Genomic DNA, 24,977 nt, shown 5'->3' with positions numbered 1-24,977 from the left:
AAAGAAGAATAGTTTCTAACAAGGATTGGCTTTCTTAATTTTCTTAAATCTTAAATTGCTGTTAGTATAGGATGCAGATCTGAGGGGAAGTCAGTTTTGTGTCTTACAGTAATTTTCACCATTGGAGCTGAGTCTGCAAATCAGTTAGGAAAGGTGGGTTATGGTCTAAGCAGTTACTTAGAAGAGTCTTTCAAAAGTTCCAGGTAGTGTTTAAAAGTAAAGAAACATTATTGTGGACTCTAATGTCAAGAGGTTGGTTAAGGGGAAGACTAACATTTACAGAATGCCACCTTGTTTCAAGAGGTATATAAGACATTAAGGAAAGGAGGAGTCTCTGAGGGACTTATTAAGATTGTGAGGATAGAGAGAATAGAAAAAAAAAAAAAAGAAACTCATGGTGTGGCATTAAGTTGCACCTGGTTTTTAGATGGGCTGTAGAAAAGAGGGTTTGGTGGACAAATAATGGGTCCTTAGAGACTTACTGCAGATTATCTGTAAACTGATCAACCATTCCTTTGTTTGTGTTCTGTTGTTGTCTGACTGGGCTAAAAGTTACCTTTGTGGATTAGGAGAGAAAAGGGGATTCCCTGACTAGCCTGGGAGGCACAGGTAGAGGCGAAAAAGAGGATAAAAAAGTAAAGGGCAAAGGATAAAAGTATAAGGAATTGCAGGCATGCCTTGGAGATATTACAGGCTTAGTTCCAGACCACCACAATGGCACCAACATTGCAGTAAAGAAAATCAAATGAATTTTTTGGTTTCCTATTGGATATAAAAGTTATGTTTATACTATTTTGTAGTGTAGTCTAACACATGCCTTAACAACATACATGCTTTAATTAAAGCATTCTTTATTGTTAAAAAATGCTAACCATCATCTGAGCTTTCAGCAAGTTGTAAACTTTTTGCTGGTGGAAACTCTTGCCTAAGTGTTGATAGCTGCTAACTCTTCAGTGGTGCTTGCTGAAGGTTGGGGTGACTGGGGCAGTTTTTTGTTGTTGTTGTTTTAAGATTTTATTTATTTATTTATTTGACAGACAGAGATCATAAGTAGGCAGAGAGGCAGGCAGAGAGAGAGAGAGGAGGAAGCAGGCTCCCTGCTGAGCAGAGAGTCTGATGTGGGGCTCGATCCCAGGACCCTGAGCCGAAGGCAGAGGCTTAAACCCACTGAACCACCCAGGCGCCCCTGAGGCAGTTTTTTAAATAAGATGACAATAAAGTTTGCTGCGTTGACTATTCCTTTTAAAAATGATTTCTCTGTAGCATGACATGCTGTTGGATAGCATTTTACCCACAGTAGAACTTCCAGAATTGGAGTCTGACCTCTCAGATCCTGATGCTGCTTTATCAGCTAAGTTTCTATCATATTCTGAATCTTTTGTTGGCATTGCAGCAGTCTTGACAGCGTCTTCACCAGGAGTAGATTCCATCTCAGGAAGCCACTGTCTTTGCTCAGCCATCAGAAGCAGCTCCTCATGAGAGTAGCCTTTTCTCATGAGATGGCAGCAGTTCAGGCCCATCTGCAGGCACCACTTCTAATTCTTTACCTCTTGCTGTTTCTACCACATCTGTAGTTACTTCTCCCACTGGAGTCTTGAACCCCTCCAGGTCATCCGTGAGGGTTGGAGTCAGCTTCTTCCAAACTCCTGTGAGGACTGATATTTTGACCTTTTCCCATGAGTCATAAATGTTTTTGATGGCATGTAAAAGGCTGAATGAGAAGATTTTCATTATACTTTGCCCAGATCCACCAGAGGAGTCACTCACTGTGTGTGGCAGCTATCACCTTAAAAAAAGTATTTCTAAACTAGTAAGACCTGAAAGTGGTAGTTATTCTATGATCCATTTGCTGCAGAATGGGTGTTGTGTTAGCAGGCATGAACACAGCATTAATCTTACCGTGTGTCTCCATCAGAGCTCTTGGATGACCAGATGCATTGTCAATGAGCAGTAATACTTTGAAATTTTTAGTAGTTGATCTCAACAGTGGGCTTAAAATATTCAGTAAACCATGTTGTAGACAAATGTGCTGTCCTTCAGGCTAGGTTGTTCCATTTAGAGAGCACTTGCAGAGGAGATTCTGCATATTTCTTAAGGGCCCTAGGATTTTCAGGAAGGTCGGTGAGTAGTGGCCTTCACTGAACATCACCGGCTGCATTAGCTCCTAACAGGAGAGTCAGCCTGTCTTTTGAAGCCAGGCATTGACTTCTCTCTAGCTCTGAAAGTCCTAGATGGGATCTTCTTCCCATGTAAGGCTGTTCTTCAGTATTGAAAGTCCTGTAGTGTAGCCACCTTGGATTCTCCGAGCAGGATCCTGTGCAGAGCTTGCTGCAGCTTCTGCACCCACGCTCGCTGCCTCGCCTTGCCCTTTCCTGTTACGGAGACGCCTTCTTTCCTTAAACCTCATGAACCAACATTTGCTAGCTGCAAATTTTTCTTCTGCAGCTTCCTCACCTCTCTTAGTCTTGATAGACTCGAAGGGACAGGTCCTTGCTTTAGATTAAGATTTGGCTTAAAAGAAATACTGTGGCTAGTTTGATCTGTCCAGACCCCTAAAACTTTCTCCATACGTGCACTAAGGTTGTTTCTCTTTCTTACCTCTCGTGTCTTCCCTGGAGAGGCACTTTTAATTCCCTTCAAGAATTTTCCCTGTGCATTCACAACTTGGCTAACTGCTTGGCACAAGAGGCTTAGCTTTCAGCCTATCTCGGCTTTCAACTTGCCTTCTTCACTTCACGAAGCTTAATCATTTCTAGCTTTTGATTTAAAGTGAGAGACTCTCAGCTCTTCCTTTCACTTGAACACTCAGAGGCTATTGTAGGGTTATTAATGGGCCTAATTTCAATATTGTTGTGTCTCAGGGAGGCCCAAGGAGAAGGGGGAGAGATGGGGGACAACCCACTGTTGTTGCAGTCAGAACACACGCATTTATTGACCAAGTTTGCCATCTTATGTAAACATGGTTCGTGTTGTCTCAGACAGTAACTGTAGTACATCAGAGATCAGTGATCACAGATTACCATAGCAAATATAATAAACAGGCTTAAAATACTGCAAGAATTACCAAAATGTAACATAGAAACTCAAAGTGAGCAAATGAATGTTGTTGGAGAAATGGTAGCAATAGACTTGCTCAACACAGGGTTGCCACAAAACTTCACCTTGTGAAAACCACAATATCTGCAAAGCACGCAATGTGCAGAGTACAGTTAAGTGAGGTATGTGGTGGGGAGTTTGCCGTTGGGAGTGGTGGGGGAGAAAGGGATGACGTGTTAGCAGTTGCTGGCCCTTGACTGTTTTTGTACTTTGGGAATTAAATTGATTGCCAAGAAATTAAAGCCCATCAAGGGAATTATTTCTCCAGGCGTGCTTTGAGAAACAGTTGACATACTCCTTTCTGAGTATAGTATTAGGATTAGAGGTGACAGACTAGTTTCTTTAGATACCAAAAAATACATTCATTCAGTTGTCAACTAATTATACAAACAGTTATTCATTATCTGTCACACGGCAAGCACTGTGTTTGATGAGAGAGGAATGCAAGCCAAATGTAAAACAGTTTCTGCCCTTGACTGATAGGAGGCTAGTGCGGAAGGCAGACATGTAAGTAAACATTAGGGTACAAAAGAGATTATGCACAGTTTGTGCAAGGTACAGTGATAGCACAAAGGAAGGAATGATCGACTCAGTTGAGGGAAATTTCTGGTATTCAGGAGCTCCTGGTTTAGGTTTTAGCAGCTCCTGAAGAAATAATAGTAGGAATTTGCCAGGTTAGAGAAAGAGAAAACAAAAATCCAAACATGGTTTAGGAGGAGTGAAACAGCTTGGTGAGAAGTCAAGGTAGTTTGAAGTGACAAGAATAGAAAGTGCAAAATAAATAATAATAATGATGATGATAATTAAAAAAAAAAGAATAGAAAGTGCAAAGAGACAGGCAGTGACAGGAGACTGAAGAGATTGGCCCAGGTCAGATCATGACTGTGTAGTTCATGCTAAAGGGCTTAGATTTGACTTGTGAAATGATACGGTGTAACAGTTTTGAGCAGGGAAATGATCAGGTCTGTGGGACTGAACTCCATGGTAGGTAGCATTCATTGTCAGGAATAATAGCTGGAAGAAGGATGGAAACTCTTAGTGAGAATAATTGAAAACAATCTTGATTTCAAGTGTTTGATTTTTACTTTACTAGGAGTGGCAAGAATTACAACAAAGTATACAGCGAAAGGAGAGAGCTCTGCTGGAGACCAAATCAAAGATAACGCATCCTGTTTATAGTCTTTACTTTCCTGAGGTGAGTTATTCATGTTTTCCTTACTCCATTTACTTTCTCTTCAGGTATTTTTCAGTTGTTTGCTATCCCTCTGTGGTGTATACTGGCTCACATGTGCTAAAGATGATCCGTTCTTGATAGGCCACATTTTGAAGGATGCCTTTCAGTGCGAATCAGATTTAGTGAACGTGTTGTTTAATGGGGGGATTGTTAACTCTGTAAGTACTTCTGCGGTTTCCTGGGCTTCTGTCTTTTCTGTGCCTGGATGACTGGAGGTTGTGCTGATGATTTCTCTTCAGCAGTTCAGGCAGTCTTTCCGACAAGTGTGTATTTTTTCCTCATCGTAGGACTACATGGGTTTTGTGAATCCCTCACGCCTATCAAGTTTTGGGTAGGAAGAAAAAAGTTCTTAAATATTTTTCTCATGGGTATTCTCTGATGGTCCTATACTGGCCACCTGGAGCCATTATAGTTGCTCTGGCCCTCGTAATTGCCCCAGTCCGTGGGAATAGCCAATGGCTGTGGGACCAGCTAAGTTTGGTAAGAGTTGAAAGTGGCTGAGCCCCAACTTAGGACAGATTGATCAGTGCTCTTTGTTCTCTTGTCCTTATTTGGTTTGTGCTTTTGGCCTGCTCAACTGTGGATGTTGAGTTTTTTGTCTTTCCAGTGAATTTGGGAATTCCCTGAGGTTTTGCTTTTGCCACGGTTCTGTCTATGGCCAGAGGTCAAGAACTGGTTGTCTCTTAGTTCAGGGAAGCTGTTCCACAGACTGCTTCACAGCTTTGCCATAGAACCTTCTGCTCAGCACTCATGTTTGGCAGGTGATTTCATGTATAAATCTGCTTTCTGCTTTAGAATGTCAATCCAGAGTTGCTGGGGGCTGCCGAAGGCAAAATTCCCAAGTAATTTGGCTTTCCTAATAATAAATGAATGGCTCTGCACAGACTGTTGTTTTGACTTGGAAAGAAGTCAGCCCAGGATTCCACATTAACGCGCTTGCTGATCTTCTGGCGTGTCCTGAGCTTTAGCCCATCTGTTAAAGGCATTTTGCCCATTGCAGTAGTAGCCTGCCAACCCCAAGGCTCCCGAAGTCAAGCGAGTGAATTCCACTCATTGATTGGCTTTAAAAGTGCCACGGGATGTTATAAGCTGCATAATTTGTACCCTTATAACAGACAGTTCATTTTAGACTGTGCTTAGTTAATAAGCAAAACGTTCATTCACTGCCTTAGAACATTTAGCCTTGAAAATGCCTTTTTCTAATTTAAGCTACAACTGCACTGTAAACATCTTAAAGTACCATTTATCAGATAAAATTTATTTAGGATTTTCCTAACATCTACCTGTCTACCTTCCATGTACCTACCAGACTGTCCTAACAGCCTCACTACCCACTTAAATTGCTTTAAGTTTTATGATTATAATTGACTTACATGTTACTGAAACTCATTCAATGGCGAGGAATCTCACCCAGCAGAAAAACTGTTTCATCGAAGGTGCAAATAACTCATGCTACAACGTATTTTCCACTTTTGCTATGTGCATCAGAGTCTGTGCACAAGTACAATGTCATGGATTGATATTCACTTAATAAATATTCTTGAATGAATCTCATTTTAATCAAGTAACCTGGGAGATCAGAGGGAAAGGCATGCTCTTAGTGAAGAGGTAAAGAAGAATTGCTCATTCTTGAGTGCTGCTTATATTACATATACGTTCTGGTAATGAGATTTCAGGCAGTGAAATGTCAGAACTAAAATGATTGCGGTGTCTACCTCATTTCATTACTAATCATGATTATCATTTTCTTAGAAGATTTTTTAATTTAATTGACAGAGCGGGCTTGTGCATACAAGCTGCGGGAGGGGCAGAGAACCAGGCTCCAGGCTGAGCAGGGAGCCCACGAAAGGATGATGTGGGGCTCCATCCCAGGACCCTGGGATCATGACCTGAGCCAAAGGCAGATGCTTAAGGACTGAGCTGCCCAGGCGCCCCCATGAAGTTGCCCCCATGATTATTATTTATCATGATCGGTGTTCTAGACATTCTAACATTGCTTGTATTATCTCAGTTCATCCACATAACACGTCCCGAGTTAGGCACTCATCATTTAACAGAGAAGAAAAGTGACATTTAGCGAAGTGAAATAGTCCAGGTCTGTGTGGCTTTGAAACAGGCATTGGCTAAACAACAGCCTGCAGACAAGTCAGCCTCCCTGCCTGTTTTATGAATGATGTTTTATTGGAGCCCAGTCACACTCATTGTGTTCGTGTTACTGTGGTCGAGTTGAGTACTTGTGACTCAGACTCTGGCCTGCTTTGAGTCCATGTGTGTGCAACTTTGTGTTGCACTTTGTGCAACACATGGAGACAAACACACATATATACACATATATCTATTGTGGTAGTCCCCCTCGGGTTAAGCAGAAGTTAAACATGTACTTCTGACTTACTTATTCTGCTTATTAATGTTGTTGTAGTGCTTTGAAGTTTACAAGAGCTTTTAGTTGACCTTAGTGTAGCATTTTTAGAAAGGTAATCAAATTTTAATGTCTTGTGGATAAAGTAAAATAGAAAGTGCGAGTGATTTTGGCTTAAAAAGACATTTTCCCTATGATACTGTTTTCAGTAAAGAGTTATTTTTTTTTTAACTTTATTTTGGATAGTTGAAAATTTAGAACTATCTAGTGTTGTTTTGGTTGAGTGTTTACAATAGAATAGAGTTTGTTTATTCTTTAGCTCCAAAACATTTTCTTTAAGCCATTTTAGAAAGCTGTCTTCCCTGACCAATTCTTAAGCAGCAGATACCAAGAGATGACTAAACAGTTACCCATGTGTCCCGTGTAGCAGTACTCACTGAGCACATTAAAGCTTGGTGCTTCCAGACTGTGTGGACTTCTGTGGCAATTTCTTTACTGACCTCTTTTTCTATTCCTAATCTTTTATGAGGTTCTACTAAAGATGCTGTACTTATTAAAATCATGTGCAGTGAAGAGTATAGATAGACTTTTAAATCTGAGATGCTCTATTATGAGGGATGTATTTTAATGATTTCTGATTTGGTTGCCCAAGTCCCTTCCACTCCTACTTTCTGGCTTTTGCTTCTTACTAGGTAAGATTACCAAAATTATTTGCTAGATGATATTGTAGTGTGGTTTATAATGCTTTATTTTTAGGCTGTCTTGTGTCATTTAAGGCTAGTATAGGGCTTAATACAGAGGGCCATCATTAGGGCTTTTTAAGGGGCCATTTGAAACCCCGAAATTACATGCAGAATTCTTTTGGACAGCAGATCTACAAATGGTTAAGAATGATTATTCATTCAGTAAATATTAAATATTTATTTTGTACCAGGCACTGTATCTCTGCTGGAAATACTGCAGTGATAAAACCAGAACAATATGTCTAAGAGGAGACGAGGCAGAACAGTTATTTCTCTAGTTCTTTCTGATAACATAAACTTTTTTTTTCTTTGCAGGAAAAACAAGAATGGTGGTGGCTTTATATTGCAGATAGGAAGGAACAGACGTTAATATCTATGCCATATCATGTGTGTACACTAAAAGATACAGAAGAGGTAATTATCCAACAACATTATTTCAGTTTTTACAAACATGGCATCTCAACATCATGCTTCTTCATAAAGTCTTTCTTAGAAGTCAGCTTATCATATTTGGCTTATTGTATTTTATTTGTTAAGGCACATTTTATAACTGTTCTCTAGTGTCTTTTGGGAGTAGCCAATTAGAAATTTATACAGTGTTGTTAAAGGTAGGCAACTTGATCAGTGTTCAAAACTCGTTTTTAACTTATTTTTGGGAGTTTTCACTGTTAGTGTCTGAGAATATACGCCTTTTGTTCTCCTGTTCAGAACTTAATTGTATTTTACAAAAACTTATGATTTTTATCCTCATTGGATTAGTGCTAAGATAAATATCTTTGGTCTTAAAAACAAATTTAAGAACTGGTAATTAGATTTTTAGAATGGAATTTTTGATTATGTGGCTTTATTCATTGTTAATATCATCACTACTGTCTCATTGTGATGAGTATGTTTTATCTGTTTATCTTGTTTTTCTTGATTGTTTCATGCTGCTTCTCTAGAAAGAGCAAGGTTTTTTAGAATTTCAAGATAGTTCTGTGATACTGATTTTTAATCCAAAAATATTTTTCCCCTTTTATAACCAAGTAGTAAATGTATGAAGTAGTTTGTTGTTTGTTTATTTGACACTTAGAGTTAGTGTTAATGTAAAGGATATTTCTTGGATATAGCAGTTTTATTACTATTTTTAAAATTTAAGTTTCACCTATTTTTGAGCAGATAATAAATTCACCTAGTTAATATTTCATAAGATACACAAAAGTGCATCCACTGAAACATCCCTCTCAGTCACCCATTTTCCTTCCTGGAGGCCAATGATGTTAAACAAAATTTTTGTGTATTCTTCATATAATACTGTATATAAATTACAAGGGAATACACATATGTATTTTCTCCAATATTGCATACAAAATAGCATACACCTTACCTTTTTCTCTCTGATCTTTTATTTTAAAAAGTTTCAAACCTGTAGAAATGTTGCAAGCATACTATTGTGAACTCCCATATCCTTCATCTATACTGATCAGTTAACATTTTGCCTTATATTTAAGATAGTTTAGTATCTTCCTCTTCATGTGTGCCTGTAGACATCATGACATTGTAACCCTAAATACTTAAACATGTATCTCCTAAAAACAAAGGCCATCTCCTATATAAAGCCCAATAAAATTACTATATTCAGGATATTTAACATTAATATGGTATTTATCTAATGTGCAGTCCATATTCAGATTTCCTTAATTATTTCACTAATTTCTGTTATAGTTTTTGTTTTGTTTTCAAAATTCAGGATCCATTCAAGGATTATGCATTGCATTTCGTTGTCAGTCTTCTTTATTCTAAAACTCTTGGTGTTTTGTTTTTAAATTTTTCATGCCATCACAATTTTTGAGGAGTCCAGGCAAAATATTTTGTAGAATATCCATCAGTTTAACTTGTCTCATTGGTTACTCATGACTATATTCATCTTAAATATTTTTGGCAAAAATGCTACATAAGTGATATAACCTTATGGGGCACATTATATCATTTTGCCCCACACTGGTAATACAATGGTTAGACATTTAATTAAGGCTTTTCTCTACTATAAAAGGTATTTTTTTCCTCTAATCTTTCAGGTGATACTTGGGCACTATGTTAATATTCTCTACTAGTCTCTTATCTGCTCATTTTAATACACATTGATGATTCTTGCCTTAATCACTTTTTACTATGCTACTTATACTCAGTGTAAGTATAAATTTTGTATCTCAGGAGTGAAACTGAATGTCTTCCAGTGTATTTGAATTGTACTTATTTTTATGTCTGTTTTTGACCATTGTTCATTTTTGTTGCATTATTGCTCTTTAATTGGTTTGGGGAATTGTTTTAAGTGTTACATCCCTTTGTGATAGTTGTTGCAAATACCTCTCCATAGTTTGTTTTACTATTGCAGTTGTCTTTACCAAGCAAAAGTACAAACATTATTTATTTGGGTTTTTTTTGGTAGTGTGATTTAGTAATTTTTTCTTTTACGATTTCTGGGTTTTGTGGTATATTTAGAAAGTCAAATTGTGAGATTAATGTTAAAAAATAATATTCCCATGAATTTTTAGTTCATTTTTCCTAGTTGGTTTTTTTAATATATAACCTTGCCTACAAAATCTGGATTTTGGAGATTGGAGACAGATCACCAGAACATCCAAATGCCATCTTAATAATTTATTCTTCCTTTGTATGAGTGGAAACGAAATTTTTTCCTTAAGTTTTTATTTTAATCACCTGGTGCTCATCACAAGTGCACTTCTTAATCCCCATCACCTTTTCACCCATTCCCTGCCCACCTCCTCTCTGATAACCATTGCTTCTCTGTAGTGAGAGTCTGTTTCCTGGTTTGTCTTTCTCTCTTTTTTACTCCCTTTGCTCATTTATTTTGCTTCTTAAATTTCACATATGAGTGAAGTCTTATGGTGTTATCTCTCTCTCTGACTTATTTCACTTAGCATTCTACACTCTAGCTCTATCCATGTCATTGCAAATGGCAAGATTTCATTCTTTTTTTGTGGCTGAGTAATAGTGCATTGTATGTATGTGTATACCCCATCTTAATCCATTCATCAGTTGATGGGTGTTTGGTCTGCTTCCATAATTTGGCTATCGTAAATGCTGCTGTAAATACAGGGGTGCATGTATCTCCTTGAGTTAGTGGGTTTTGTTTTATTTTGGTTTTTTGTTTGTTTTTTTAAGATTTATTTATTTTACAGAGAGAGAGATAGTGTGAGCAAGGGGAGGGGCATTGGGAGAGGGAGAGAGAATCCCAGGCAGACTCTTTGCTGATCACAGAGCCCAACATGGGGCTTGTTCCATGACCCTGAGACCATGACCTGAGCTGAAAATAAGTCAGATGCTCAACTGACTAGCCACCCAGGTGCCCCTGAATTAGTGTTTTTGTACTTTTTGGGTAAATACCCAGTAATATGATTGCTAGATTGTAGGGTGCTTATGTTTTTAACTTTTGAAGAACCTCAGTGGTGTTTTTCACAGTGGCTGCACCCGTTTGTAGCCCACCAACAGTGCAAGAGCGTTCTGCTTTCTTCATATCCTTGACAATACCAGTTGTTTCTTATGTTTTTGATTTTAGCCATTCTCACAGGTGTGAAGTGATATCTCATTGTAGTTTTGACCAGTGTGTCCCGATAATTCATGTTGAGCATCTGTTCATATGTCTGTTGGCCATCTGTATGGCTTTTTTGAAGCAATGTTCATTACTGCATCACGGTCGACACATCCAGCTACATCCGTTCAGCCATCTCTCACCAAAATGACTAGGAGGAGGAATGCCCAACAGAAGAAAAATTCAGAGGCTGGGCCTTCTGTAACAGAGCTAATGGCTATCGACATAGACAATATGTCAGAAAGGGAATTTAGGCTAACAATTATCCAGGCAATAGCTAGGTTGGAGAAAGCCATGGATGACAAAATGGAATTGATTAGGGCAGAACTTAAAGCCGCCAGGGATGATGTTCACAATGTTCTCAATGAGTTCCAATCTAATCTAAATTCTCTAAAAGCTAGGGTAACTGAGACAGAAGATAGAATTAGTGATATGGAGGACAAACAGATAGAGAGAAAGGATCAGGAGGAAGCCTGGAGCAAACAGCTTAGAAGCCACGAAAACAGAATTAGGGAAATAAATGACGCCATGAAACGTTCCAGTGTCAGAATTATTGGAATCCCTGAAGGGGAGGAGAAAGAAAGAAGTCTAGAAGATATAGTGGAACAAATTCTCCATGAAAATTTTCCCAATCTCGCAAATGGAACCAGTGTTCATGTACTAGAGGCAGAACGGTCTCCCCCCAAGATTATAGAATCTTGAAAGTCCTCGAGACACCTGATAGTAAAAATGAGGAATCATAATTGTAGACAGGCTCTCTTGAAGGCAGCAAGGACAAAGAAGCTCCTTACGTACAGAGGAAAACCCATCTGAATAACGTCAGACCTGTCCACAGAAACCTGTGCAAGCCAGAAAGGGCTGGCAAGATATATTCAGGGCACTAAATGAGAAGAACATGCAGCCAAGAATACTTTATCCAGCAAGACTGACATTCAAAATGGATGGAGAGATAAAGAGTTTCCAAGACCGGCAAGGCTTAAAAGAGTATGCGACCGCCAAGTCGGCACTGCAGGAAATATTAAGGGGGGTTCTATAAAAGAGAAAAAATCCTAAGAATATCATTGAACAGAAATATGGAGACAATCTACAGAAAGAAAGACTTCAAAGGTAACACAATGTCAATAAAAACATATCTATCAATAATTACTCTCAATGTGAATGGCCTAAATGCGCCCATAAAACGACACAGGGTAGCAGATTGGATAAAATGACAGGACCCATCCATATGTTGTCTAGGAGACCCATTTTGAACCCAAGGATACACCCAGACTGAAAGTGAAGGGATGGAGAAGCATCTTTCATGCTAGTGGGCCTCAAAAGAAGGCCAGGGTAGCGATTCTCATATCAGATAAATTAGATTTTAAACTAAAAAGACTGTAGTCAAAGATACAGAAGGACACTACATAATTCTTAAAGGGACTACCCACCAAGAAGAACTAACAATTGTAAATATCTATGCCCCCATTATGGGAGCAGCCAATTACATAAGAAAACTATTAATCAAGATAAAGAGTCATATTGATATGAATACATTAATAGTAGGAGATCTTAACACCCCTCTCTCAGTAATAGATCATCGAAGCAAAAAATCAATAAAGAAACAAGAGCATTGAATGACATATTGGACCAGATGGACCTCATAGATAGATACAGAACATTGACCCCTAAAGCAACAGAATACTCATTCCTCTCAAGTGCACATGGAACCTTCTCTTTTGTCCATTTTAATTGGAATACTTGTTTTTTGTGTATTGAGTTTTATAAGTTCTTTATATATTTGGATACTAGTCCTCCCCTCCCTTTTTTTAATATTTACTTATTTGAGAGAAGAGGGAGAGAGAGCAGGAGGAGGAGCAGAGGGAGAAGGGAGAGAAGCAGACTGCTGACTGAGTGAGGAGCCTGACACAGAGCTCCGTCCCATGACCCTGAGATCATGACCTGAGCCAAAATCAAGAGTTGGACACTTAATCAGTTGAACCATCCAGGTGCCCCACTGGTTACTAACTCTTTATCAGCTAAATCATTTGCAACTATTTTCTCCCATTCCGTAGGTTTTTGTTGATTATTTACTATACAGAAGCTTTTTATGTGATGATGTCCCAATAGTTTATTTTTGCTTTTGTTTTCCTTGACTCAGGAGACCTATCTAGAAAAGAGTTGCGATGGCCGATGTCAAAGAAGATACTGCCTGTCTTCTCTTCTAGGATTCTTGTGGTTTCAAGTGTCACATTTAGGTCTTTAATCCATTTGAATTTATTTTTATATGTAGGGTAAGAAAGTGGTCCAGGTTCATGGCCACGTTGCTGTCCAAAACCATTTGTTGAAGAGACTTTTTCCCACTAGATACTCTTTCCTGCTTAGTTGAAGATGAATTGACCATATAATTGTGGGTTTAGAGATTTTCTGTTCTGTTCCATTGATCTTTGTGTCTGTTTTTGTGCCAGTACCATACTGTTTTGATCATTTCAGCTTTGTAATATAACTTGAACTCTGGAATTGTGATGCCTCCAGCTTTGCTTTTCTTTTTCAGTATTACTTTGGCTATTCGGGGTCTTTGTGGTTCCATATAAATTTTAGGATTATTTGTTCTGGTTCTGGAAAAATGCTGTTGGTATTTTGGTAGGGATTGCATTGAATGTGTAGATTGCTTTAGGTAGTATAGACATTGTAACAATATTTGTTCTTCCAGTCCAGGAGCCTAGAATGTCTTTCCATTTCTTTGTGTCTTCAATTTCTTTCATCAGTGTTTTATAGTTTTCAGAGTATAGGAATAAACATCCTTGGTTAGATTTATTCCTGGGTATTCTACTGCTTTTGATACAGTTGTAAATGGGATTGATTCCTTAATTTCTCTTTCTGCTGCTTCATTTTTGGTGTATAGAAATGCAGCAGATATCTATACATTGGTTTTTTATCAGTTCTAGAAGTTTTTTGATGGAGTCTTTTGGGTTTTCTGTGTATAGTATGATGTCATCGGCATATATTGAAAGATTTCTTTCTTTCTTACCAATTTCGATGCCTTTTATTTCTTTCTGTTGTCTGATTGCTGTAGCTAGGACTTCTGGTACTATGTTGAATAAAAGTGATGAGAGTAGACATCCTTGTCTTCTTCACATTAGGAGCAAGGCTCTCAGTTTTACTCCATTGAGGGTGGTGCTAGCATTGGGGTTTTGCATATATGGCTGGCCTTTATTATGTTGAGGTATGTTCTGCATACCTACTTTATTGAGGGTGTTTTTGGTTTTGTGTTGTTTTGTTTTTAAGTAGGCTCCCCACCCAGCACAGAGCCCAATGCAGGGCTTGAACTCATGACCCTGAACTGAGATCAAGAGTCAGACATTTAACTGACTGAGCCACTCGGGTGCCCCTTGTTGAGGGTTTTTATCATGAATGGATGTTTTACTTTGTCAGATGCTATTTCTGTGTTTATTGGAATGATCCTATGGCTTTTATCCTTTCTCTTATTAATGTGATGTATCACATTGGCTTGAGAATATTGAACCAACCTTGCAACCCAAGGAAAAAATCCCACTTCTTCATGGTGAATGATTTTTTAGTGTATTGTTGGATTCATTTTGCTAGTATTTTATTGAGGGTTTTTGCTTGTTTTCATTAGAAGTATTGGCCTGTGGTTCTCTTTTTTTTGTGTTATTTTCATTTGGTTTTGGTAGGAGGGTAATGCTGTCCTAGAATGAATTTGGAAGTTTCCCGTCCTTTTCTGTTTTTTGGAATTGTTTGAGAATAGGTAGTAACTCTTCTTTATGTTTAGTAGAGATCTGGTCCTGGACTTGTTTTTTGATTACTGATTCAATTTCTTTGCTGGTTGTCATTCTGTTCAAGTTTTCATATTTCTTCCTGTTTTAGTTTTGGTGGGCTGTATGGCTCTAGGAATTCATCCATTTTTTCTAGGTTGTCCAATTTGTTGGTATATAGTTTTTCATAATAATCTCTTACAATTGTATTTCTGTGGTGGTGGTTGTTAATTTCTCCTTCTTCATTTGCAACTTTATGTATTTGGGTCTTTTTCTTGATAACTGGGTAGAGGTTTATCAGTTTTATTGTTTGTTTGTTTGTTTGTTTGTTTTTTAAGGACCAACTGTTCATTTCATTGATCTGTTTATTGTTTTCTTTAGTCTTCGGGGTCATTAATTTGTTCCTCTGCTGCTTCCACCCTGCCATTCATTCCATCAAGTGTGTCTAATTTTTTTATTGAGCTCCTTATCTCTGCTATGTTATTCCTTATCTCTGTGTTAATGGTCTCACTGATGTTTTCCACTATTCGCTTAAGCCCAGTGAGTATCCTTAGGATCATTGCTTTAGGTTCTCTACCAGGCATGTTCCTTACATCTGTTTTGCTTAGATCTTCTGCCATGGCCTCGTCCTTTTCTTTCTTTTAGGAGAGATTCCTCTCTCTTCTCATTTTGTCTGTGTCTCTGTGCCTGTTTCTCTTTGTAGGAAAGTCAGCTATGTCTCCTGTTCTTGAGAATAATGGCTTTACTTAGAGGAAGTCCTATATAGTGCTCTACAGTGTAGTGTCCCTTGTTCCCTAGGGCCTGGTGTCTCCAATGTGTGCTGTGTGGGCTTTGCTTTTGTGTTCTGGCTGCTTTATTTTTCAGGCCAGTTGTCTGCAGAGGGTCCCTTTGCCTCTTGGTGGGCAATGTTTGGTCCCTGGCCTGAATGTGGCAAGTTTTAACTAGGTGTGTTCTGGTCTGCTTGTGAAAGTCCTGTTGCCACCACCGTGGGAACTGAGGACCTGTCAAACTTGGCGCCCACTGTGCTGGGACTGGGGCAAGTGTGACTGGGAGGGATGGTTCCACTGGAGTACAGGTGTTGGGGGCTTGGTGTAAGCAAGTTAGGCAGTGAGTATCAGCCCATCACTGCTTCCTGCACGTGGCCCTCTCTTGTGCTGAGGGGTGAGGTGGGGGTAATGGCCCCAGAGGGGGGTCTCTGGTGCCCTCTGAGATGAGCAAATACCCTCCCCACTGTGTGCCCCTTGCGCTTTTCAGGTCGCTGTTTCCATGCTGTATGTCCATGGACCGTTTGCCCTGCCTTTTCTCTGAGAGCAGCCCCAGTGCCCTCTGAGCTCTCCCATAACCAAGCATGCTGACCATTAAAACGCCAGGCTTGGGGTGCCGGGATGGCTCAGTTGGTTAACTGTCTGCCTTTGGCTCAGGTCGTGATCCCAGAGTCCTGGGATTGAGCCCCACATCTTGCTTTCTGCCCAGCAGGAGCCTGCTTCCCGTCTCCCTGTTGCTCCCCCTGCTTGTACTCTCTCTCTCTATCAAATAAATAAATAAACATTTTTATTAAAGGAATAAATAAAGCTCCAGGCTTTAAGCCCTGCTGGTTGCAAGAATTCACGAAATTTGGGCTCTCTTGCTTTCTAAGCCCATTGCCGTGGGAATTCCTTCCCCCCCCCCCCCCCGTGCACTCCCCTGTGTGCTGGGTTGTCTCATGCCCTTCCCTCCAACTGCCACTCGCTTCCTACTGCAGTGGCCATGATCCATTTCTCTTCCAAACTGTGTCTCTACACTTCCTACCTAATCTTCGACATGGCCTCTTCTCTCTCTCTCACAGCCCTTAGCTGTTTGATTGCTGCGGTATTTAGAATGATTAGATGGTATCTAGTTGTGTACATGGGATGTTGTGAGCCTACCTACTTCCCTGCCATCTTCTTTCCCTGGAATTGAAATTTTTAAGAGTTTGTAACTCTTTGTGTATGAAGCTTATGATTTAAAAGGAGATAAGTATCTTCTTGACATTTTAAGGCACTAGGCACATTTTAAAAAAATTTCTTTCATTTGAGTATAGTTGACATACAATGTTACATTAATTTCAGGTATATAACAGTGATTCAGCTTCTCTATTTATTATACTATGTTCACAATGACTCTGTTTTCTATGCTGTACCTTTTGGTTACATGACTTATTCATTCCATAACTGGAAGCCTGTCTCTCCCACTCCCCTTCACCCATTTCGCTCAACCCCTCATCCCCCTAATATTCCCTCAGTCAACCGTCAGTTTCTTCTCTGTATTTATAGATCAGATTCTGTTTTTTGTTTGTTTATTCATTTGTTTTTAGATTCCACATAGGAGTGAAATCATGTGGTTATTTCCAGCACTGGGCATTTGTAAAGAAAAACTCATTTCTGTGTGTTTCTCATTTACTCACATTACTGTCACACAAGATTTTTGACACCAGGTGTGTGGGTTTTTCCCCATACCAAGCAGTTGTCTCTCACACCAGCTGAGTGTCCTGCATCTTAGCTCAATGCTGGCACTATATATCTGGAGTTAGCATCGGATCCCACAGGGTGAGGGCTCAGTTCCTTAAGACTCCACCGCCCAACCCCTCACCACGTGCTTCAGAATGCCAGTTGCAAGTCTCAACCAGCTGGCTATGAATTAGGGTTTCTGTGACCCCCCTCCTTGAGTCTGATAATTTGCTAGAATGTCTCATAGAACTCAGGGAAACACCTTTACTAGTTTATTATTAAAGAATATAATAAAAGACCTAGATGATGTTCTTTCTTCCATTTCTCAAAATACGGATTTTAAGTGCTGTTTTTTTTCTTCTAGGTAGAACTGAAGTTTCCTGCACCAGGCAAGCCTGGAAATTATCAGTATACAGTGTTTCTGAGATCAGACTCCTATATGGGTTTGGATCAGATTAAACCCTTGAAGGTAAGAATAAGTGACTCTTCAATAAATATGGTTGCCTATTTGAATGTATGCTTAATATACTAGGAAAGCATTTCTGGATCTGAAATGTAGAATAAGAGAGGGAAAAAGATGTCCTCTCATACTTTGTATATGATACACTCAGTGGTCTACTCTTTAAATAATAATCTAAACTTGTTGAGCTAAAGGAACATAATGCTTTAGAGCCTTGAGTATAAATTATTAGACTTATTTAGAATATTAAATATAGATTACTTAATTGATACTCCTAATATCCTCTGGTATGCTGTGACTTTACAGGGCCTCATCAACTGGGTTCTGGATTTTTGTTGTTGGGGTTTTTTGTATGTTTGCTTTTTAGAAAAGTACACATATTTTCCCACAGATTCTGTTGGAGTGTTCATTAGTTTCTGAGATTAGTTTGTTTTTAATCATCCTATACACTTTGTTTAAGTATTATCTGAAGCACGTTCCTGTCAGTGTTTACCACTTTCACTTGAAACCATAAAAGGCCTTCTGTTGTGTAAACACTGTGTTGGAGTATTATTGTGTGGTGCACTGGAGTCCCAAAGTAAAGGGAGCTGGTAGAGGCAGGCCTGTGTTTTCCCGCAAGGGTACTGTATTTCTTTCCATTGCTTATAGAATTTTACTTTGAGTATGGAGGCTGGAAAATACCTTTTTGAAAGTCACACTTGACATTTTCTTCTCTCAGCAGACTTACTAAGACACCAGACGCACTAAGACATAACTCAGTGTTCTTGCTCAAGAAGCACAATTAATCTTTCATTGTACAGAATTAATAGTATAGCTTCTATAGAATTAAAATGTCAAACCATATTAGAAATTTGACTATATTCGTATGTGAGTAGATTACCTTTTTATTTCTGGGACGAATATCTATTTTAAATAAGTGTGTTAAATTTGGAGTTAACAACCATTTATGGTCTATTTCTTTATAATTGCCGTGGTCAAAGAAAACCTTTTCTTTATCAGCTATTTCCCCAAATTTCTGATGTCTGCAATTAATTCTTCTTTGTAGTTGGAAGTTCATGAGGCTAAACCTGTACCAGAAAATCACCCGCAGTGGGATACAGCAATAGAGGGGGATGAAGACCAGGAGGACAGCGAGGGCTTTGAAGATAGCTTTGAGGAGGAGGAAGAGGAGGAGGAAGATGATGACTAAGCCATGCTCTGAATGGACCACAGTATTTGCAACTCTTTGCTGTTTCGGAAGTGTATAATAAACCAGAAACAGTACAGAACTGATGTTGAGGGAGGTATTAGTTCTTTACTAGAAATGGGTGCATAATATAACTAGGCCTTGGGGAAGCCTTGGTACAGTCTGAAAAATGCTTCAGGCTTGTTAAAGCCTTTCAGGTATGGGATGGTGCATTTATTTCATCGGCAAACGATAATAAACCCTTTGTTATAACTGTCCAGAGTGTGGGCTATGTATTATCTGATCAATTTATGGTCCCAGTAAAAGTAAAGGTACATGAAAACCAGTCTATAAGTGAGCAGTTTTTCTTTGTTTAGCTTTAGTTTTCAGCAAACATTAAAGGGTGATAAACACCACACAAATATTTTAAGTAACATCTGCTCAAGTTTTAATCTTTTGATAAGCTCTGTCATTCATTTATTGACATTTTGCAGTGATACAAGACTATTTATAACAGCTCCATTCATAGCTTTAAACTTTTTATTTTTACCTGTCTTGGTCATAAGTTGGCATTCTGTCACATTCCACATAATATAGAGGGCTACATTGGGGATTTTCCTTTTCTTAATTGCCCAGAGTTATCAGATTAATAAACATGGCTTTTAATGGCTTAAAACATTTTTAAGCCTCTATTTTAGCAGATCAGTGCAGGATCTAATTCTTTTTATAAGCTATAGGTCTAAAAACGATTGTGGGACCATATGTTCTCTGATGTTGGTGACTCATTTATTAAACCTTTTTTAAAAGGTTCACTATAAAAGCTGAAATACATTCTTAGCTTTTAATCTACCTGACTCAGAAGACTTTTAAGGAAAAAAAATAATAACATGCAAAGGAGGCATCTTTTTGTATTCATTTTGGACTCCTGTCAATAAAATAGAAGTTTGACTCATTTTACGTTTGTAATGGTGTGTGTCTTTTTACTTACAGGGAAAGGATATAATAGAATAATTCACTCTTTAATTTTCAACTAAAAATTTAATAATGTACATTACTGCAGAAGTGATCGCTATTTCTGTATGGTATAGAGAAACCCACGTGCGGGAGGGATTTCCCCCTGACCCATTGCAGCCCAGAAGATAAGTGCTTATAAAGAGTAGAAATGTATACATGATGAAACATTGAGGTAAGATGAATATTTTTATCACTAGACACTGAAGAAGCATGTGTCTGTAATATTACAGGACTGATTGTAATAATCCTCCCCTATCAAAATCTCCATAGGCCAAAGTGCTGTTGGAATACTAATTTGTGACCTTATTGATTTAAAAGGTTGCCACATTCCATGCAGAATTATCACTGGTATTTTGTTACTGCAGTAGTTGGAAATAAAATTTGAAAACTACCAAAAACATGAATGGTTTTAGGATACGATTTCTACAGTATTCTCAAAGCAGTTTCTTCACTGGAAATTCCATCACTTTTTTTTGTTGTTGTTGTTTTGTTTTGTTTTTAAAGGTGTTTAGGGAGACCCTTCCTTTTTAGGGTAGTGCCACTGAGTGTTTGTTTCATTTTACAAGTAGAGGGTGGGTTCACTTGTTGAGTCCAGTGTTTCTGGGGAGCTGCAGTGTCCGGCCAGACGGGAGGCCAGCCTGTAGCAACAAGCGAAAGGGGGTGCTGGGAATTGTGAGCGAACAATGTGTAATGTGCACACGTTCTGGTTTTCCTGAAAGATAATACTCAAGAAAAATATTTCCATTCTAGTGGCTATTTTGTCTGAGGTTTTATTCTTCCAAACAGCTGGCTTTCTGTGTTCAAGACTCCAAAGGGTGATTTCACAACCCAGTCACTCAGCACAGTACTTAGAAAAAACCAGCATCACCTTGACCTTAGAAGATCCCACCAGTCTGGTTTCCTTTCCCTTTGGGTGGTACATACGTACTTCCCAACCACACAAGTACATTACCCTCTAATTGGTACTTTAGGTTAAAAAAAACTCTTTCCACACTGCAATAGTGAAAGAACTGAGCCTTCAGTTTATGGCTCCCATCTCTCCAGCAAATCTCTGAACTCCATATCCCTTCTTCTTTTGATCAAGATTTGATAAACCAACCCTGGTTTGCATTTAATCTAATGGAAATTCAGTGTAGTTTTAGTTTTGTTTTCATCAAGAAACCGACATTTTTGTCAACAGAATAAATGAACACATAGGTGAAAACATTCAGTGTGTATACAAAGTGAAACTGGTTATTAATGAAATCAAGTTACTTAAATTGTATAATAATCTAATCTCTTTAAATTGGAGAAGAACCTATTAAAAGATAACTCTTCCATGAGGAGGCCACGGTGGAAGTTCTAGCAGTTGTTGGTTATGTGTGTATCTCAGTATCAGAAGTCAGATGTTCGTGTCCTATCTAAAAGTTGTTAGGTTTTCATGAATATTTTTAAAAAACTAAACACTTCGAGCAAGGTTCTCTGTAGAAGACAATACTCTCCTAGTTCTCCCAGCTTGCACTGAGGGGTGGAGAAGGACGAAACTGCCCACGGCCCTCCACTGCCTGGCAGGAAGCTCAGAGCTCGGTGCAAGCATCAGGGATAGGGGTTGCCAGAGGACTGATTGGGGGCAGGGGGCGGTGCGGAAGGATGTTGAGGAATGTAATGAAGCTCTCTGAGTGCATCACCGACCATGACGTTTATCTAGTTATTTGCTTTAACAAATCAAAACCAGATGCTGGAGTGTTCTTTAGCAACAATTATTTCAAAATGTGATTTAGCACTCTACATATTTTTTGAGCAGTTGTTCAACATTCATCATATATTCAATGAGGTTGTAAGAGCCTGGGTCTGTGATTGGATCCTGGGGCTATAAACACAAGAGAATCCAAGTTCTCAAGGACTCACTGGTATTAGGACAGGCAGAAGTGTGGCAAGCCATTCTAATCCATATGCATTAACTAAAGGCCATTGTTTGGAATGCTTTTTTCTTTTTTTTTTTTTTTTTTAAGTCTTTCCCACTGTAGGTGAGGATTTTTTTTTTTTTTTTTTAGAAGCTAGCTATTGGCTCTTTATTTTTTTAATAAGCAACCCTCCTCCTTTAAGTATTTCTTTAAAGCATTTTTCTCTCCAACTCTTCCTACTCAACTCCATGAAATCCCCTATTTAGTTTGCCTTAAAATGGAACGGCTATCAGTGAACCATAAACTAACATTTCACTAGCTGTGCTGTGATTAGTCCAAATAGGTCTGAAGTTAGCATCAAACATCTTCACACATTTAGCTAGATACTGGGGCTATTTTGCAAAACTTTAAAAAGCTGTACATTTTTCTGTAAACTGAGCTAAAAATCCAAATACAGCGATCATTGGCGTGCTTTAGGACTGTGGTTTCAGGTGGGAGTGTGTTCTGTCCCTGCGGTACGCAGATAATCAGTGCGTGGGGGAAAATGGGAAAATGGTTATTTGTATTTACTCTCATCCTTTTAAATTTCTATTTTTGTGTGTTTTATAATGTACATAATATATTGTACAATTGTACACTTCTACAATTCGTAAATAAATAAATACATTTATTGGTGCATTATTTTTTTTTCCGATTTCAGTGCATGATCGAAACATTTGGATACATTGCTTTTACATATAAATAGGGTGGCACTTAAGCTAAAATGAAGGTTTGCACCTTTGGCACTCACTACTTGAATTCACAATGTGATGTTACTCTGCTGGGAGCTGGCATTCACTCTGTCTAGCCCAACTGTAGTCCCTGGGAGCAAATGACACTAAGCTGAACTGAGTAGGTTTCATGATGGGGTTAAGAAATGAGGGAGGAGTTCTAAGCAGATGTCCATGGAGTGGAAGTGGGGCAGGTAGAGGTTGAAGTGCTAGGGACTGCTTGCTAGGACGTCCAGCAGAGGCGACAGCTGTTAGAGGTTTGTAATCTGGCTGCCACAAATTAAAGGTGAGTATGGGAAGGACTGTCCACTCTCTTCTGCACCAGGTGTTTCAGCATTAACCTGTCAGGCTGCATGTGCAAAGGGAGCTGTGTTCCTTTATCTTTCTGAACACCCGAGGTTTACACTTTAAAATCTGGAAAATGGTAGCAATAGATAACAGACATGGGAGCAGTTTCCCTAAGAGCAGCTTCAGACTATTTCCCTGTAGTTTCCAGCCTGGTTCCGGTAGAGGGCGATAGGGCTACAATTTTCATTAGCAAAGACTGGCTTAGCTTGTGGGACTAAACCAAAATTTAAAGACATGCTTTGTGATTTATTCCTATTTCCACCTTCTAGGATTACTTCCTTCCCCTTTACTCTTTTAGCCCTACCTAACCTTTGTCTTTCTTACATGTATCCTTTCATAGATTATATTTACGTCTCAGGTTTCTAGCTGGAAATGCTAGGTCCCTTCGCAAAAAAATCCAGAAGGCAATCTGTATTTATTCATTGTGCTGGAATTGTATTAGATCATTTGCGAGAGAGGTGGAAAATTAGGTCGGACTAAAAAATCCTGTTCTATTAAATTTAAATTGGGGGGGGTCGTTGGTATGAAGAACCTAATGAGTTAACCTGCCACAGTTAGGCTCCTCTCTCAGGAGAGTCCCGGATCAGGGGCACCGCAGGCTGTGGGAGCTTCACACTCCCCATCTGCTCCTCTTGTCTCCCCACTTCCGCGGGGCTACAGGAGCCGCCAGCTCAGGCAGATACTGCACATAAATATGCTTGAGTCACAGCTGAGGAATTTCTAGCATAGGAAGCCTAGTCTTTTAAAGAGTATATAAGCAAAGCTGTCCAAGAGGAAGATATTCTGTCCTCCAAGCTAGTTTCCTATATAAACATAAAAAGTCTGGAACAGGGGTGCCTGGGTGGCTCAGTGGGTTAAAGCCTCTGCCTTCGACTCCGGTCATGATCCCGGAGTTCTGGAATCAAGCCCCACATTGGGCTCTCTGCTCAGCAGGGAGTCTGCTTCCTCCTCTCTGCCTGCCTCTCTGCCTACTTGTGATCTCTGTCAAATAAATAAATATTAAAAAAAAAAAAAAGTCCGGAACAAAAGCTCAGTGCCTCTGCTCACAAGTTGTGCAGAAATACAAGACCCTTATGGAAAACTCTCAAAAGTTGGAATTCAAAATACATAGTACCTCTACCTACGGGGAGTCTATACATCGTACATCTACCTACGGGGAGTCTTTGGACCTTTGGTTAAAATTGAGGAACCTCTGAGATATTCTGGACAGTCGTGCTGGCACCTATGATCATCCTTTGAAGGAAGACTAATTTTTGGTTTTGACTGTGAAAAGTTGCCCAGAGATGATGCAGATGAATGGCGAGGGTAATCAAATTTGGTGATAGCCAATTTGATCAAGAATTAGGCACGTGACTAAAATTCAATGAGAGACTTAAAAATCTTGATCCCTAAACTGCCTTTGAGGCATCCAGTATTACCAAGATAACTAAAGCTTCCCCTCATGTATATGCATTAGTCTGCATCGATAGCTTTGTAAAATTAGTCTACTTCATAATCACATCCAAAGTTTCTCCAGCTTTTTCAAAAAATTCCAGTGTAATTAACATACAGTGTTATGTTAGTTTCTCTCCAGCTTTTAGATTTCTTGATTCTCTGCCACATTTTTAGGATTTCAGTCACTGGCTGTGCCCTATGTCACTTTCCAAATTTCTCCAAAAGCCTACAGTTCCTCTTGATGTGACAATATACACAGAAAGAGGGGGGAGCACCAGGAGGGGCGCCCTAGCTGAAGGGAGGCAAGGAGCCCCTTCCAAGGGTCTTGGAGCTCCAGCTCGCCCCACAATCCTCTCCTGGTTTGGAACTCTGCAGCTACACTTCTTCCCACCATCCCAAGGAGCTCTTGCCCCACTACCCCAACACTTGATCTGGGCCTATTATCATGGAAGTTAAAAGGATTAATGCGATTTTCATCAAAGTGCTTTTGAGAATTGGAGATCAAGCTATAGTGTTATGATTCACAGCATTATTTCTTTATACACCGAAAGCCCCCACATCTTTCAAGTCTGCTGACTTAATGACAGGGTATCTCAGTAAATGTCAGGAGTGACACATCAGGCGCAGCACATTTCATATGAAAACAGAGTTTTGAGTAAAAT

The 24,977-nt window shown here is 39.2% G+C and overlaps 1 protein-coding gene across 1 annotated transcript in view; it reads left to right on the top strand.

Moving 5' to 3' along the window:
* Positions 1 to 19,823, top strand: part of SEC63 (SEC63 homolog, protein translocation regulator) — a 71,607-nt gene extending 51,784 nt beyond the window's left edge. Inside the window, exons 18-21 of the mRNA XM_059401151.1 lie at positions 4,190 to 4,291; positions 7,748 to 7,846; positions 17,606 to 17,710; positions 18,747 to 19,823. Of these exons, the coding sequence (XP_059257134.1) occupies positions 4,190 to 4,291; positions 7,748 to 7,846; positions 17,606 to 17,710; positions 18,747 to 18,890 (450 nt within the window). The 3' untranslated portion in view covers positions 18,891 to 19,823. The remainder of the gene's footprint in view (positions 1 to 4,189; positions 4,292 to 7,747; positions 7,847 to 17,605; positions 17,711 to 18,746) is intronic.
* The last annotated feature ends 5,154 nt before the right edge of the window (positions 19,824 to 24,977 follow it).

This window comes from Mustela nigripes, chromosome 5 (assembly GCF_022355385.1).
Source record: "Mustela nigripes isolate SB6536 chromosome 5, MUSNIG.SB6536, whole genome shotgun sequence".
Classification (NCBI taxonomy): domain Eukaryota; kingdom Metazoa; phylum Chordata; class Mammalia; order Carnivora; family Mustelidae; genus Mustela; species Mustela nigripes.
Note: the sequence above shows the minus strand (reverse complement) of the source record. Positions and strands in the feature narration are given on the sequence as shown.